The sequence below is a fragment of the Callorhinus ursinus genome, unplaced genomic scaffold, assembly GCF_003265705.2.
Source record: "Callorhinus ursinus isolate GAN/ISIS: 27379988/994484 unplaced genomic scaffold, GSC_fseal_2.0 scaffold23, whole genome shotgun sequence".
In the NCBI taxonomy this organism is placed as follows: Eukaryota; Metazoa; Chordata; class Mammalia; order Carnivora; family Otariidae; genus Callorhinus; species Callorhinus ursinus.
This window is the reverse complement of record NW_027397085.1, coordinates 26772324-26787730: the sequence shown is the minus strand read 5'-3', so window position 1 is coordinate 26787730 and position 15407 is coordinate 26772324. Positions and strand designations below refer to the sequence as shown.

General features: G+C 55.5%; 2 protein-coding genes across 4 annotated transcripts; one reads left to right on the top strand and one right to left on the bottom strand.

Moving 5' to 3' along the window:
* Positions 1-22: 22 nt before the first annotated feature.
* On the top strand, positions 23-4238 carry RELL2 (RELT like 2). The gene is given in 9 exon segments (XM_025852153.2): positions 23-851; positions 1035-1513; positions 1902-1967; positions 2080-2146; positions 2585-2770; positions 3046-3171; positions 3173-3419; positions 3546-3579; positions 3833-4238. Coding segments are annotated over 7 exon segments (909 nt in total). The 5' UTR covers positions 23-851; positions 1035-1329; the 3' UTR covers position 3579; positions 3833-4238.
* FCHSD1 (FCH and double SH3 domains 1) lies at positions 2427-14011 on the bottom strand. 3 transcript variants are annotated; one of them, XM_025852148.2, is made up of 20 exons: positions 13946-14011; positions 13615-13712; positions 12966-13011; positions 12499-12566; positions 12010-12166; positions 11787-11923; positions 11628-11691; positions 10693-10821; positions 10100-10222; positions 9822-9917; positions 9311-9436; positions 8801-8905; positions 8449-8610; positions 7457-7585; positions 7288-7371; positions 6994-7111; positions 6656-6876; positions 5786-5873; positions 4881-4936; positions 2427-4752 (listed from the first exon to the last, which is right to left on the bottom strand). In XM_025852148.2, exons 1-20 carry the CDS (start codon positions 13964-13966, stop codon positions 4687-4689), a joined length of 2094 nt encoding a protein of 697 aa, XP_025707933.1. In that variant the 5' UTR covers positions 13967-14011; the 3' UTR covers positions 2427-4686. The 3 variants fall into 3 exon arrangements, with proteins under 3 accessions (XP_025707933.1, XP_073761644.1, XP_025707934.1); XM_073905543.1 differs by having other exon boundaries at positions 5786-5847; XM_025852149.2 differs by having other exon boundaries at positions 12010-12145.
* Positions 14012-15407: the final 1396 nt, after the last annotated feature.

Genomic DNA, 15407 nt, shown 5'->3' with positions numbered 1-15407 from the left:
GCCCCCTGCGGAGTTCCGCCCCTCGCTTGGCTTCGCCCTTCTGGGTTCCCGAGCTTCAGCTTCTGGGCTCTGCGGAGGACGGGTAGTATGGTCCTAGGATGCGAGGGTCATTTCTTTCCGGGCGAGGGTCAAATCCTCGGGAATCCGAGATATCTCGTCCAGCCAGCTGCCCCAAATGGGGTGCAGGCGTTGTCACCAGTCTAGGAGACTGCAGAGAACCGCCACGCCGTCCCTCTCGGGTGCGGAAAGCCAGCTTCCCCTGGCCTGCTGGGAAGGTTCCTGGCTATCCACCGGACCGAAGCACTTGAGGGCAGGAGCCGCGCCAAGCATGCGGGATAGACCAGTGGAGAGCACTTTGTTCTGACTGCCTGTCCTCCCCACCCGGACCCAGACTCGGCGCCGCACACTCCCCCGGGGGGGCCGGGCGGGGGGGCGGCGCAGTCACGCGCGCCCCACACTTGCGCTCACAAGCGCGCAAGGCTCTCGCTCTCCGCCCTGCACACCTGCGCTCCGCCCCCTGGTCCCGGGCTGGCGACTGGCGAAGGCATTTGGGAACCTAGGGCGTCTGCGGCGGCGCCCCCCACCCCCATTTCCTTCCCCTTCCCACAGCCAGAGTTGTACGGAGCCAGCCGCCGCTCCCAACTAGCCGGCATCCCTCTTCATCCTTCCCTCCCCCTGCCTGCCGCGGCACCGGTATCTGCAGCCGGAGCCCGGAGCCGGTGAGGCGGCGAAGGGGGGAGGGGGAGGAAGCAAGGGATGAGCGCCGGGAGGGCGTCGGGGGCCCTGAGCCGGACTAGGACGTCCCTGGAGCCGGAACCTGAGCCGGAGCCGGAGCCAGAACCAAACCACCGGTACCGAGTGGGCCAGGTGGTGAGGATGGGAGGAACCTAAAGGGGTGGTGTTGTGCGGGCATACAGGCAGGGGAGGGGGTTGCAGAGGCCTGGCTCAGGCCGGCGCGGAGGAGGTGCGGACGCTGACTCAGGCGCGATTCTTGAGCCGGCCGCCTGAGAATTCCGTCCCATCTCGCTCTGCAGTGTCCTTGGGAGGGACGGAAGCGCAGGACAAGCTGGAAAGGGGAACGCTCTGGGCGTCGGGGAAGCAGGATCAGGGTCGTGGAAGAGGGCTTGCGCAGCCGCCGTCTGGCACCCCTGCCCCGGACCAGCACCCTTGGCACGGACAGCTCCTTGGTTGGGTAGGGGGTGGGGCCGGACCTCAGAGGCTCGTCGGTTTCGGGTCCTGAGGACCGAATTCCTATCCCTCCCCCAGTCCCTAGCTGCAGCCCCCTAACCCCAGGAGGCTCCCTGGCCCGCGCTCGCCCCCCAGGGCCTCATGTCGGAACCACAGCCAGACCTGGAGCCGCCCCAACATGGGCTATACATGCTCTTCCTGCTTGTGCTGGTCTTCTTCCTCATGGGCCTCGTAGGCTTCATGATCTGCCACGTGCTCAAGAAGAAGGGCTACCGCTGCCGCACGTCGAGGGGCTCAGAGCCTGACGATGCCCAGCTCCAGCCCCGTGAGTGAGGAGCCTAGAACCTGGCTCAGTCACCTTTCTCCCATACCCTTCACCCCACACCTCTTTCTGCCTTCCTGGCCAAGAGGCCAAATCCTGACCAAGCCTTCAGGAGGCTTAATGACACTTTCTTGAGTCAGCAAGTGGGATGACCCCACCCTGAAAGCAAGCCTAGGAAAGACAGCATGGGTGGGAAGGGCCCACTGTTGGTAGTCTTGGGCTCCCACTAACTTTCCCATTTTTTCTGCCCTGACCCCTAAATGCTAACATCCAGCATGATGGCAAATAGACAAAGGGATAGGTCTTGAGCAGTAAGCCACAGAAGCCACCAGGTAATGTCCACCCAAAGCTGACTCATTTCCTGCTTCCTTGCCAACCTCTCATCCTTCAGCTGAGGACGATGACATGAACGAGGACACCGTAGAGAGGATTGTTCGCTGCATCATCCAAAATGAAGGTGGGTGTAGACTGGCCCTTTGCTCTCCCCACCCCCCCACCCTGCCCCCGCTCAACTTTCTCTTGCCCTGACCTCCACCTCCACTGACTCCCTCTTTTCCTTCTCCCCTCAGCCAATGCTGAGGCCTTGAAGGAGATGCTGGGGGACAGTGAAGGAGAAGGGACAGTGCAGCTGTCCAGGTGAGCTGGAAACAAGGGCCAGCATGACTTAGCTTGCCTTGGAGAGTACCCTCTCCTCCAGCACAATCCTTTCCCAATGTCCTCGCATGTCTGGGGGCAGGGGGGAGGCAAAGCTGGCTAGCCTATATGAAGAAAGAAGTTTTATAGAAATCTGAGTCCTTCAAACCATACTTCCCATCTGGATATCATCAAGCCTGACGTTTATCCCTGTGCCATTCCTTTGGGTTAAACATTGCCCTCTTTTTGGCAAACAACCCTGGGAAAAAGAACACATGACGACTAAAATCTCAATACTGTGTTTATTAGATAAATACAAGAATGCTGGGGCCTGGGGAAAGTGGGGCATCTGGGGGTTTAAGAAGCTGAAAGAACGGGAGCAAATGGAAAAGGAAAGGAAATGGTAATGTCACTCCTGCTCCCTTCTTCCCTATTGTCCAGCGTGGATGTTACCTCCAGCCTGCAAGATGGAGCTCCTTCCCATCATCACACAGTGCATCTGGGCTCTGCAGCCCCTTGCATCCACTGCAGCCGCAACAAGAGGCCCCCACTTGTTCGCCAGGGACGCTCGAAGGAAGGAAAGAGCCGCCCCCGGCCTGGAGAGACCACCGTGTTCTCTGTGGGCAGGTGGGGATAGAAAGCCCCAGAAAGAGGGAGTTTGAGGTGGGAGCCCCAGTGATCAGGCGCCTGACTCCAAAGGTGGGCCCCAGCTCTCTTCTCCTAGACTGTGAGCTACAGCAGAAGTCAGGCTGTACAATGTGCCCCATAATCTGGGGAAGTCTCCCCCGCTCCCCCCAGGCCAGAGGCTAAGTGGCCATGAAACCCAGGATGTCCCTGGTTGAGGGGAAGCCAAGCAGTCTCTAAGTTGTGGTCGTAAGACCCAGTGTTCCCTCCCTTCCCAGGTTCCGGGTGACACACATTGAGAAGCGCTGTGGACTACATGAGCATCGTGATGGCTCTCCCACGGACAGGAGCTGGGGGTCTGGTGGAGGGCAGGACACAGGGGGTAGTCAGGGGTCTGGGGGGGGGGCCCAGGGCAGGGATACCTGCCATTGAGAGTGTGCCCCCTGAGAGGCCACAGCCCCTGGGCCTCGCCAGTCCCCCAGTACAGAATGGAGGACTCAGGGATGGCAGCCTAGTCCCTTGTGCACTTGAGGGGAACCCTAGAGCCTCTGCAGAGCCCATGCTAGGGGCTGGAGGGAAGGGCCCAAGCCCAGGACTGGCCAGTCGAGAGGGAACTGGACAGCCAAGCAAACTGGACACCTCAGATCACCAGGTATGAAGGCATGGTCAGGGCTACAGTGGGCTCAGCTCTTATTGCCTCCTACCCTGGGGGTGGGGGAGATGGCACTCTTATGACCCACATCCTGGTCACCCATTGTTGACCACTTCTCTCTCACAGGTGTCCCCACCACGGGGAGCAGGGGGTGTGTGAGGTGAGTCTGCTTGGGCCCCAAATCAGATAATCTCATTCTCCCACCCCCTACACTCCCACCCCCTAAGTACACCACCTAAGCCCATTAGCTCGCTGTACTCCCAGGGATGGCCTTTGCTACAAAGTCTTTGGTTTAGTGGTGGGGAGTGGGCATGTGCTCCAGGAGACAGGGAAGGAGGTCCTGCAGCCCCCAGGGAAAAGCTGAGACACATCCTGAATAGGAACCAACACTGTTACCCTTCCTCTCCTCCAAGGCTCCTTCTTCATTGTGCTGTTGGGACTACGAGCTGGCAGGGCCAGGGGGTGGGTGGGCATGAAGGCGCTCCTTTCCACTGGACAGCACTGCCCCCCAGCTGAGGAACCAGCTCTACTTCCATCTGGAGTTGCATGGTTTCAGGCTGGGGGACCGCGGGAGAAATCTCCCCACCTCCATCCCTCAGTCTCTTTCACTTCCCCTGCCTGCCAACAGGCTGCCTGACCCCTTCCCCATCACCTTGCTCCATTTGCTAGAGCGTGGCAGCTGGGAGCAGGCCCCTGCCCTCGGTGGGCCCCTAAAGCAATAGCACCTTAGGCCCCCTGCCCTCTTGGCACAAGAGGCCCAGGCCCTGGCTTGGGCTTAGTGCCCTTTATTCACTGTCAATAAATCCGCTCAGACCATTACAGCTGTTTTGCATACTGGCTCCAGCTCCTTTTGACAGGCCTGCCCTTGTCCCAGCCCCCAACCCCAGTGGCCATGGGTCACAGACCCAGTAGGGTGGGTCACAGAGCTAGGGTGGAGACACAGATGGGCTGGAGCCACTCAAGACTTTGGAAGATGGGTTCCAGCCCCAGAGATTTCAGAATATTTCACCACCCTACAGAGGGGATAGTGGCAGAAGAAAGAGGGGTAGTTCCAGCCCTAGAGATAGCAGAAGTATGATGGGGGAAAAGCAGTGAGTTCCAGCCCCAGAAATGGGGAGAAGGAAAGTTTCTACCCCTGGAGGTGAGAGTGGAAATGGGGGAGACTGCAGCTTTTGGCTGTGTCACTCCAGATCATTGAGGGGGTGGTCTCTGACATCATAGGAATAGGGACAGCAGCATCACTGGGGGGACAGCAATCCTCCTGGCTTCAGGTGAGAGAATCCGGGTGGCCAGGATCCGGGGCTTTAGCTGGTGGGGGAGGCGGTGGACGCATCTGTAGAGAACACAGAGTCAGTACTCCAGAACCCTCCCTTGGGGATATCCCTGTCCATTCCCTCAGCCCCGCAGACAAAACAGGACAAGTTGGAATGACACCATCTCCTCCAAGGGAGGGACCCTTACCGGCCTGAGTCGAGGTACCATCATGTCCAGGGGTCCAGGGCAGTCCAGGTCTTGGTCTGCAAACAAGAACCACAAGTCAGTCTTCAGGCTTTGTTTCGTTCATTGCTGCATCTCCTGCACTTAGGACAGTGGAACTCGGTAAATATTTGATGAATTAATGAAGAGTCCCTAATCTTAGAGCCATAAAATCCATCAATCCATCCATCCTCCACTCTTACTTGGCACCTTGCTGAGAGGGGGAGATGGACTCACAGCACCCCCACTCCCAATGGCTGTTAGCAACCTGAGAGTGAAAAACCAACAAACACAATGAATGACTGAGTGCTCAATCATTCCAAGTGAAGTATAGGTGCCGGGGCAGGGGGCTGCAGAAAATGCTCACAGGGACCTCTGGAATCAGGGAAGGAGGCTTCACGAAGAAAGTGGAAGTACCAGAAGGTTTTAGAAAAGGCGGGCATTCCAAGAAGGAAAATGATGACACAAACGAAGGTGCTGGCAGGATTCAAGAACATGGAAGGCAGAGGAGGCGTAGTGGGAAAAGCTGGCTGATTTGTAAAATAATCTTCATGAGAAAACAGCTACTGGGGGCATGTGTACTATGTGCCAGGCACAAAGCTAGGCCCATCTTTCTAACTCTCACAACTCAGTGAGGTAGGGACCTTTCTCCTCACTCTATAAAGGCCCAGGCAGGTTAAACATCTGCCCTAAACCACACACTGAGAAGTCACAGGCAAAGTCTCAACAACGCACTTGCCTCCCCTCCAAAGCCCAAGCTCTTCTCACCATCATGCTTCTGGGAGCCTGATGGAGGAGGTTCCTGAGGGCAGGCAGAGTAGCCAAGGGCCACCTTTCTCCTCCTTCCCGTCTCTTCCCGCCCCCCAGGGCCCCCAGGGCCCTCTACTCACCCACAGGCAGCACAGGTGCAGGGGCTCCATCCAAGGCAGAGGTGGGCACAGGAGGTGAGAAACTAGGAGGAGAAGGGGATGGCAGCATCTGGGAACGATGGGCACATGGAGTTATTCCTGGCACGTGGGAAGGTTTCACCACCTTTTCCTCTCATCTTGCCTTCAATTCCTGTCCCTTCGCTCCTTGATTTGGAGAGCGGCCAGATGCTTCCATCCAGGTGGGGGCTTTAGCTGATACACACTTCAATAGCCAACATGTACTGACACTATGTCCCAGACATTCTGTTAGCACTTCACATACACTCATTAACTCATTCCTCACCAGCATCCCATGAGGTAGGGATTTTTATGATTTCTCATAGAGGTGAGGCTCAGGTTAAGCCATCTATTGAAAAGCATGGAGTCTTTTAGTGGTAGAGTCCCGACTAGAACCCAGCTCTCCTGACTCCCTCTCCTAGGCTCTTCCTGCTGTAACGGTAGGTACCATTATATTAAAGGACCTCCCGTGGGTCACTGTGCTAAGGGCTTTACCTCCATATCTCTAGTCATGACAGTTGGGCTGCTGAAGTTGGTATTATTACCCCTGTTTTACATGTAAAGAAACAAGCGCAAGGTTATATCACTGCCCAAGGCAATGCAATACGAATCTGAACTCAGATCTATCTAGCACTAAAGTAGGACCACCACACTCTTATGAAGACTGCCTGAGTTTCCCTCTTCTCTGCCCAGCGAAAGGAGATTGGGAGGTCCAAGCCAATATAGGAGGTAAACTGGGAGAAGGAAGGGGGCATTAAGATGAATATGGGGCCTCACTGGAGTGGAAGGCTCAACCTAGAGGAGCCTGGGGACCCAGGGAGAAGGAAGCCTCACCTGTTCAGGGTCTGAGAGTTCAGGGGGTCCTGGGGGGCCAAGCAGCTCCTCCACTAGCAGGGAGGGGAAAACCCCCACACGGCCCCCGAATTCTCCCCTCCAGAAGCCATCATCCACTCCATCCTGGGCCCGGGGCAGTAGGCGGATAAGCGCCCCCTCGGGGAAGCTCAGCTCCTCTGCACTCTGTCCTGTGTAGCTGTATAGGGCACGGGCCAGGAAGGCTGCAGAAGACCAGGAGAGGTGGTGAGGGGAGTTGATGGGCAGTAGTGCCCCGGGGCCATGACACCTCAGGGCCACAACTACTCAAGGTCCCCTGACCCAGAATTTCCCATTCTTACCTGTGGGCTCTGCCCCTGAGGGATTGTCGCTGTCGTGGCCACTCTCAGGGAAGGAGAGGTCCGGGAAGTTGAGATACCGTTCAGGGACAAAGCCTGCCTCGCCGTGCTGGTTTCGAGCCTGTTCACCCAGCAATGTGAATAGATAGCAGACTTGCCTCAGCAGCCCGTGGCCCTAGCCCTCCTCCTTGGGCTTCTAGCTTTGTCTGGCTGGGTCCTTGCAAGCCACAGAGAAGTCCTTCCCATTGCCATGCCCCCTGCCCACCACCAAGGTCAGAATCTAAGGTCCATACCCACCTTGACCCATTCATCAGCATCTCCCTCTTCTATGACCTCCAGCCACTCGCCCTCTGTGATAGTCAGCTCATCCTCATGCCCTGCCTGGGCCCCACAAGGAAGGATTCAGGACATGGCTGTCGCCCATCCCCACTTCTCTGAGGTCCCCACCCCCATGCCCACCTGATACCTGATAGCTGAACACCACATGTGCAGGGCAGGGGAGGGGCCTAGTGGCCAAGGCTGCTGGGGCAGGCTCCTCAAAGAGCTCCCCTGTCTCCTCACATTCCTCAAAGTCAGAGAGCTCAGCATCCTCAGCCTGGAGGAGATAGAGAACAGACATGATTGGGGGGGGCCCACTCTCAAGTACCCATTTTATCTCCCACACCTCCATTCTACCCTTAAAGAACACCAATAGATCACTCCCCAAGGTGGTACCACCCATCTGTCCAACATATATCACAAGCAAAATCACCACAGAGCAGGGTAACACCAACAACAATCGCAGAATTACAGTACTGAGTGCTTACTCTGTGCCAGGTACGACGCTAAACATCTTATGTATAGCACCTCACTTAATCTTCACAATAACCCAGTGAAATTTTACATAAGTGTATCACCTTGTTTTACCTATTTTTTAAAAATGTTTTAAAAAGATTTTATTTAATTGAGAGCAACAGCACGCACATCCATGTGTGCACACACTGGAGAAAGAGAAACAAGCAGACTCTGTGCTGAGCATGGAGCCTGATGTGGGGCTTGATTGCACGACCCTGAGATCATGACCTGAGTCAAAACCAAGAGTCAGATGCTGACCGACTGAGCGACTCAGGTGCCCCCACCTCATTTTACTTATGAGAAAACCGAGGCTCAGAAAGGTCAAGCCACTTTGCAAGATCACACAGCTAATAGTAAGTGGAGTGGTCGGCACTTGAACCACATAGAATCCATATTTGGAACTTTAATTCATAATCGTCATCCTACATTCATGATAAAAGTTCACTGAGAACACTCTGTGTTACAAACTATGCAAAAAAATATACATATTTCATTCCAGCCTCACAACAACCTCTTCGACTTTGGTACCATTGGGATCCCCATTTTATAGGGTCTGCCCTCCTCTGGGGAGATCTACCCTTTACTGTCCTGGGTGTACAGGGGTAGGGAGCAAAGGGCACTCACCGTGGGAGAGAGGTCCCTCTGGGACAGCCGGGCCTCACTGAGCCGTCGCTCCTGCTCCACCTCATCCTGGGCCTGGGTCATGGCGGGCTTCAGCCAGCGCTGCACATCGAGGCCAGCTCCTTGTAGCAGGGCCAGCCGGGCAGCCCCCTTCACCTGGCTCACCTGCCATGGGGAAGAGAAATCAATCAAGGCTATGGACGGGCCCACCCTCTGGGCGGTGAGGGGAACCACCCCAAACATGTCCACCTTCTACCTCCTGCCTCCCTGCTCCCCACGAGGCAGATAGAGAGGAGGAGGGTGTTGCATGAGGAGGTGGGATCTCAGGGGTCCCAGGCACAGGGCTATGCCTCACCTGTGCCCGCCGGATGCTCTCCCTCACTTCCTGTAGCCGCTGATCTATACCTGGAGCCTCCCGCTCTGGAGCCTGCTGTCGCCTCTGCTCCAGCCGCTGCAGCACCTGGTTGCAAAGGCGGAGAACAGGGGTGGGTAGAAATCCTCTGCAGGACAACTGACTATGGACCTGGCACTTCGCTACTTGCTTCACATGCATTAAGTCACTTAATCTTCCTCATGCAGTGGATACTATTATTGGCCCCACTTTAATGATAAGGAAACCGAAGTCCAGAGAGGTTAAGTCACTCCCTTACTCGGGGTTACATAACGAGGAAAGAACAGAGCAGGATCTGAACCCAGGTGGGTCTAGCTCCAAAAGCTGTGCTCTTAACTACTGTGCTACACTCTTGGCCTAAAATACCTTTCCTTCCCTTCCTGCCTGCAGCCCTATGATATCCCCCACTGGCTCCAGGGTCCTCAGCTCTCAGCTCTTCCCGCCCACCCACAACACCTGCACCCCCCACCTCACCCGATGCCCATGGTTCTGGATCTTGTAGTCTCGGGCAGCTCGGCTCGTCCAGCGCTGAACCTCTTTCTCCAGGCCACGGTCCCCTGCCACGCCTCCTGCGCCCTCCTCCAGCTCCAGGGCACACACCTCAATGAACAATGTACACAGATGCTCAGAGCAGGGCCTGCTGTTGTCCCCGCTCTACAGTCCCTTCCTTTTTCCTTCACTCCATCCTAACCTCCAGGGACAGGCACAAAGAGGTGAGGGCACAGGTGTGCATTCCTGTGGACACACAGCAAGTCCCCAAAATGGGATCTGGGTTGAGGGAGAAAGAAGAGGATGATGTAGTGAAGGGCCAGAGAAGTGGAATAAAGTTTGTTTGGGTCCTGGTGGGGGGGAGGTGAACTAGAGTTCTGAAACCCCTTCTCCACAGCTGAACAGCCATTAACCAGAACAAGGATGATGAGGGAGAAGGCCTAAACCACAGTCCCCTCGACATGTAGTTTGGTTCCAATGAACAGAGAAGTCTCACCTGATCAGCCCCTGCAGGCTGAAACTCCTGAGGTGGTGTGGGAGAAAATACTCCAGGCTCCTGAAGAAAGAGCTTCAGATCCTGCTCCCAGCTTACCTGGGGGTTGGAAAAGGTCGAAGTAGTCGCTCACTGGTTACCACTCCAAACCTGTCCCCAGCCCCTCTTGGAAGAAGAAGGACGGGTGAGAATAAAAGGGGCAGATATGCAGTGGGTGGTCTGTACTGAAAGAGCAGGCTGAAGAGGATCTCTGGGGAGCTCTTATAGGGCACAGCCCTCACCTGGGAGGTTGCCTGCCCTCCACGGCGGGCATGCTCCAGGGCCATCTCTGCAGCTTCCAGCTCAGTGCGGCTTAGCAAGGTCAGGGGGTCCCTCAAGTGTTCCAACAGCTCACTGACCAGGGCCTGGAGAGAACCCCAAGATAATGATACCACCCTGCCCCCAGCCTCTACTGCAAAGTAGGCTCTCTGCCCAGGTTTAGATGGGTGATAGGCATGAGGAATTGGATTGAGGGAAGGAATGAGACAGTTAACTGCTTCTAATAATAGGCCCTCACGTATGCATAGACCTTAACAGTTTAAAAAGCATTTTCACATCCATTCTCTCCCCTGAGCCCCACTAGTCCTACAAATTAGATAGAGCAGAAGTTGTCCCTAATGAGGCAACTAAGTGTTCAGAGGGGCTAAGTGTCCTGTACAATGTCATGCAGCCAGCTAGAAGCAGAACCCAAACCAGAACCAAAGGATGTAACTTCTACCTACTCAAAGCAGGCTGGGTCCCTAGCACCACCCAGCCTGACAGTGGTAGGAAACAAGGAGAGGCTCTCCCACAAGGCAGAGGCAGGAGAGGCAGGGGTATCTGGGCTGGGACTGGCCTTGAGCAGGGCTGGCAATTCCTCCTGGTAGTAGTGGTCAAGGTGGGCATTGGTGGCCACCAAGTTGAGCAGGTACTCATTGCGGGCTGCTCTCAGCTGCTGGGAGTACTGGGCTGACTGGGCAGACAGCTAGGAGGAGAAAACAGGTGTCAACAGGGAGCCCTGGAACCACAGGGTCCTTCCAAGGCCAATCCAGATCCAGAATGGATTCTCACATTATTGAGTGCTTACTATGCGCCTGGCACTAGACTAAAAATTTTGCATACTCAACAACTCCTGCTCAAAATGCTCGAGTGGCATCTGTGTCTATTTAAAATAAACTCCCCACTGCTCCTTACTGTGGCTTGCCAGGTGCAACAAGAGCTGGCCCCTGCAACCTCTCTGACCTCTTTTCACAGTGCCTGTCCCCTTGCTCAGAGTGCTCCAGCCACACTGGCCTTCTTTCGGTCCTCGAGCCCGCAAGCTCTTCCCACCCCAGACCCTCTGCCCTCACCATTTCCTCTCCGTGGAATGTTCTTCCCCTAGATCTTTGCATGGCTGGCTCCTTCTTGATATTCAGGCCATGTGTTCAGACAGCCTTTCTCTCTAAATTACATCCTGTTACCCTTTACCGTAGCACCTTGTTTTGTTATCACTTAATCTGATTGTTTCTTTACTTACTATCTGTCTGCCCCTCACCAGACTCTGAAGGCAGGAACTCCACAGACTCCTCAATAAATGCATAGTAAAGGAATAAAAAATAAATGTACTATTTCCACATTCCAGATGAAGAACACGAGACTCTGAGAGATCAAGTTAACCAAGGGCACACACCAAGGATGTAGGGGAGCCTGGATTCATCCCAGTCTCTCAGATTTATGCCCCTGGGTTCCAAACCACTAGACTACTCTGCCCACCTCTTTCCCACCTCCACTCATGTCCACATCCCCCCAAACCTTGGTGCTGAGTTTCTGGAGACTGGTCCGAGTGTGAAAGAGCCCGTGGTCACTTCGGTTCAGTCTGTGCAGGAAAGGGAGAAGAGTCAAGGTCAGGCCCAGCTGTGGTGCCTTGGCTCCCTTTCCCCAGCCAGGTTTCCCAACTCCCCATGAACCCACCTAGCCTGGACATCAGCCGCCTTCTCCTGTGCCAAGGCCCACACACGTTCTCGCTGGCCATACAGCTTCCGACTTCGGCTCAGCTCCCGGATAGACTGCAGCACCTCAGCTTGCGCCCTCTGGAGGTTCTCTGCTCCCTAGGGGCATGGACACACAGAGTCCTGACCCAGACCACTTCCAACCCCATGCCAGCCCTTCCTTCAGCCCATCCACTGAGCCATACCTTCCTGAGCACCTGCTCCTTGGCACTCCGCCCTGTGCCCCCTGCCAGGTCACGGTATCGGTCGGATGCCTGAAGCCGGGCTTGGCCCCCAGCCACGGTGGCATCCAGCAGGCAGCGCCAGGCACCAAACACCATCCTGCCTCTCCCCAGAGAAGGTCTGTGTTGAGGAGGAGAGCACTCCAAAGCTTCATGAGAGCCCCCACCACCACCACCAAACCGAACACCATAGGAGACAGAGTGCTTTCCCATCCCCCTTGTCTGGGAGCCTATCAATCGATCAGTGCATTAGCTCAGCCACAAGGATCACTCACGCCCTCCGCCTGCACCCACAGTGTCCTTGCTGGGTCAGCTCCTCTCCGACTGCTGTGTCAGCTCTACCTGCAGCTCACATGCCCTCCCCCTTCATTAGCCCTTCACTCCCATAGATTCCTGAGGTTGAGCTCCTCATCCCTTCTAGGCCCCCTGAACTCCCCCCTCGATGGGACCCACCTGCTGTCCATCTCCCCACTCCGGTGACCTTCCCTCTTCAGGAATGGCCCAGCCAGTTTCTGGAGTGCCTGGTGGGAAAGCCATCACAGACTCAGTTACCTTTCAAAGACTCCCACCAACTGGGAGAATATGAAATCAGAGTATAATAATGCCATTCACCAGATGCGTATTATGTACCACTCACTTTGCTAAGTGATTTACATGCATTAACCTATTCCATCCTTACAACAACCCTCCATGAAGGTATGATTATTATTCCATTCTACAGAGAAAGAAATTGAGGCCAAGAAAGGCCAAGCACCTTGACCAAGGTCACACAGTCAACAAGTAGCACGAGAGATCTGACACCAATCTGCCTAATTCTAGGCCACTGCTCTGGACCAGAAGAGGAGTATGTGCAGAGAGACAATGCTATGTGTAAAGGAGGCTACAACAAAAGGGAAAGTCCAGAAAAAGGAGTTCCATACCTGTCCATATTCCCGTTCAATGGCTGCCCTCTGCTTGCTGTAGGACCTGTGAAGATTAGAGGGGAAGGGTGGTGTCACTGTCTAGTCCTGTTCTCCCACCCTCAATCCTCTCCTCAGCCTGGGCAGGAAGAAGAGGGGAGCCAGGCCTAAAGTGTGAGTACACGAGGATGGAACGAGACTGAAGAGAGAGTCCTTGAGATCACCTCAGGCAGCCGCAACCCAGAACAACCTCACCTCATTGTTCAGAGCCTCGGCAGGATCCTCCCCACCCCTGGAGAACCGTCTCTGGGCTTGGAGGTGAGGACGGACGGGGGGCTGGATACATTCCGGCCTTCCAACAGGTCTGGAAGAGGGAGGGGAGATTCTGCCCCAAGCTTGATTGTGGGGCGGAGCGAGTGGTGTGGAGTCAAAGGGTTTGAGAGAGGGTCCCTGTGTGTTTCTGTGTGTTGGGTTAGGAGGAAGGATTAAGTCCTATCTGGTATCTGGAGAGACAGGCCGACAGTGAGGGCCGAGAATGGGCAGGTTGGAGAACTCTTCACCCCCTGCTTTCCCCTCTCCGGTCCGGCTCCCACCAACGTCTGTTCGAGGAGAGGCGGGGCGCGCAACAGCGAAGGGGGGGGGGGGTTATGTGGCGGGGATCAGAAGCTACCTGATGTCCTCCAGCAGATCCGCCTCCCTCTGCTGCCGGGTCTGAAGGATGCTCAGCTGCTCCAGGAAGCGAAGCTTCACCTCCTGGGACGGCTTCACCTGTGAGGGTTAGAAGAGGTTGAAGACCCCTGGCGCCGGGACCTGAAAAACACTCCGCGCAGGGAGCGGTGAGGGGGCGGGACCGGGGAGGGACTGGGGTGTTTCCTGGGTTATTTCAGGGTTAGGCCCTGAACCCTTACAACTCCTCGCCCCTCACTGCGGGTCCGATGCCCCCCTCAACTCCCACCATTCCCCCAGCCCACCAGGAGTCCCCATTCCCAGGCCAAGCTCACTTTTCGGGGCGGCGGCTGCATCTCCACTCCGGCCAAGGGAAGCCACTCGACTCCGGAACTCGGGAAAGCCCCGCCCACGCCAAAGCCCCGCCCCGGACCGGGCCCGGTTCCGCCCCCGTCCCGCCCACGCCTGGTCCGGCTACGCGCAGGGCTGCGAAGCGCTAAGGTGCCGCTGAGAAACCAAAGAAACTCCTGTTAGTGCAGCGAATATCCCGGAAAGGGTCCCGACTGCCGAGTGGACGCGGCGTCCGCTGCGCGGTAGGGGAACCCCAAGTTTCTGAGTCAAGACGCCTGGGTTCTATTTCTAGTGGAGCCACTGACTCAGCCCGTAATTACTACTAATCACTCATTTACATATGCAGATCTCTGGTCGTCCGGTCCTCCCTCCAGCGCGAAGGGTGACGCTTGGCGAGGAGGAACTCAATTTGTGACCAATTTGTCACTGGATGCCTGAGCAAAGATGCTTCTGACAAGGGAAACAGGGCTGGTCTCAGACCTTTCCCAAATTCCCACAGAACTGGAAAAGCCAGTGAGTGGTGCTGAGATTACCGGGAGCCAGGAGGAAACCAGTCCCAGAGGAAGACAGGTGTGTCATGGGCCAATGGAAACTAAATGATACTAGTGAGTGGATGTAAGTGGGGAGATGGGTGTAGGGCCTTGCGTCCCAGGAAGCCCCTGTCACCATTAGGGTCTGCCTTTCGGGCTCTGTGCCCCAGCCCTATCACTGCTTTCTGAGGATCCCCACACCCTTTCTTCATCCCCCTCACCTATCCTTGGTCCACACCCCTTACTTGGAGAAAAGCAGTTATCTGTGGCCCCAAACTACAGATTCACCTTTCCAACGGCCCATTGACACCCACTTGTAGATCTAACAGGTACCTCAAACTTTTAAAACCGCTCCATCTACCTGATCCTTCCCCAGATATCTTCCCCAGACAATATACCAAATGGCACCTCTCTCCATCCAGTTAGGAAAGTCTGAAACCCAGAGTCATTGTGCCCTTTCTCCTACCCCGCATTCTGTCCATCAGCAAGTCCTGTAGGTTCTATTTCTAAAAGGTCTCATATTAATCACCTTCCTTCAATTTCCAAAACCACCAACCTAGTCCAAGCCCCAGTATCAGTCTCCTGTCTAATATCTGGTCTCTCACTCTTCCCCCCATAACCCACTGCTCACAAAACAGCCAGAGTGATTGATGTTTTTTTAAGATTTTTTTTTTTTATTCATTTGAGAGGGAGAGAGGGAGCAAGTGAGAGCGCAAGAGCAGGCAGAGGGAGAAGCAGGCTCTTGGCTGAGCAGGGAGCCCGATGCGGGACTCGATCCTAGGACCCTGAGATCATGACCCAAGCTGAAGGCAGATGCTTGACGACTGCCACCCAGGCGCCCCCCCCCTTTTTTTAAAGATTTTTTTTGTTTTTTTAAAAAAAGTAAATAAGATCTCATCACTCTCTCCCTTCAAAC

What these genes read in the sequence shown, in the direction of transcription:
- FCHSD1 (XM_025852148.2), bottom strand. Translation starts at nt 13,966, where the DNA reads ATGCAGCCGCCGCCCCGAAAA. An exon ending in AGAGCATCCGGCGGGCACAG is followed by an intron (nt 8,611 to 8,800) that starts GTGAGGCATAGC and finishes TCCCCATGGCAG; the next exon opens with GTGAGCCAGGTGAAGGGGGC. An exon ending in AGAGGGACCTCTCTCCCACG is followed by an intron (nt 7,586 to 8,448) that starts GTGAGTGCCCTT and finishes TATCTCCTCCAG; the next exon opens with GCTGAGGATGCTGAGCTCTC.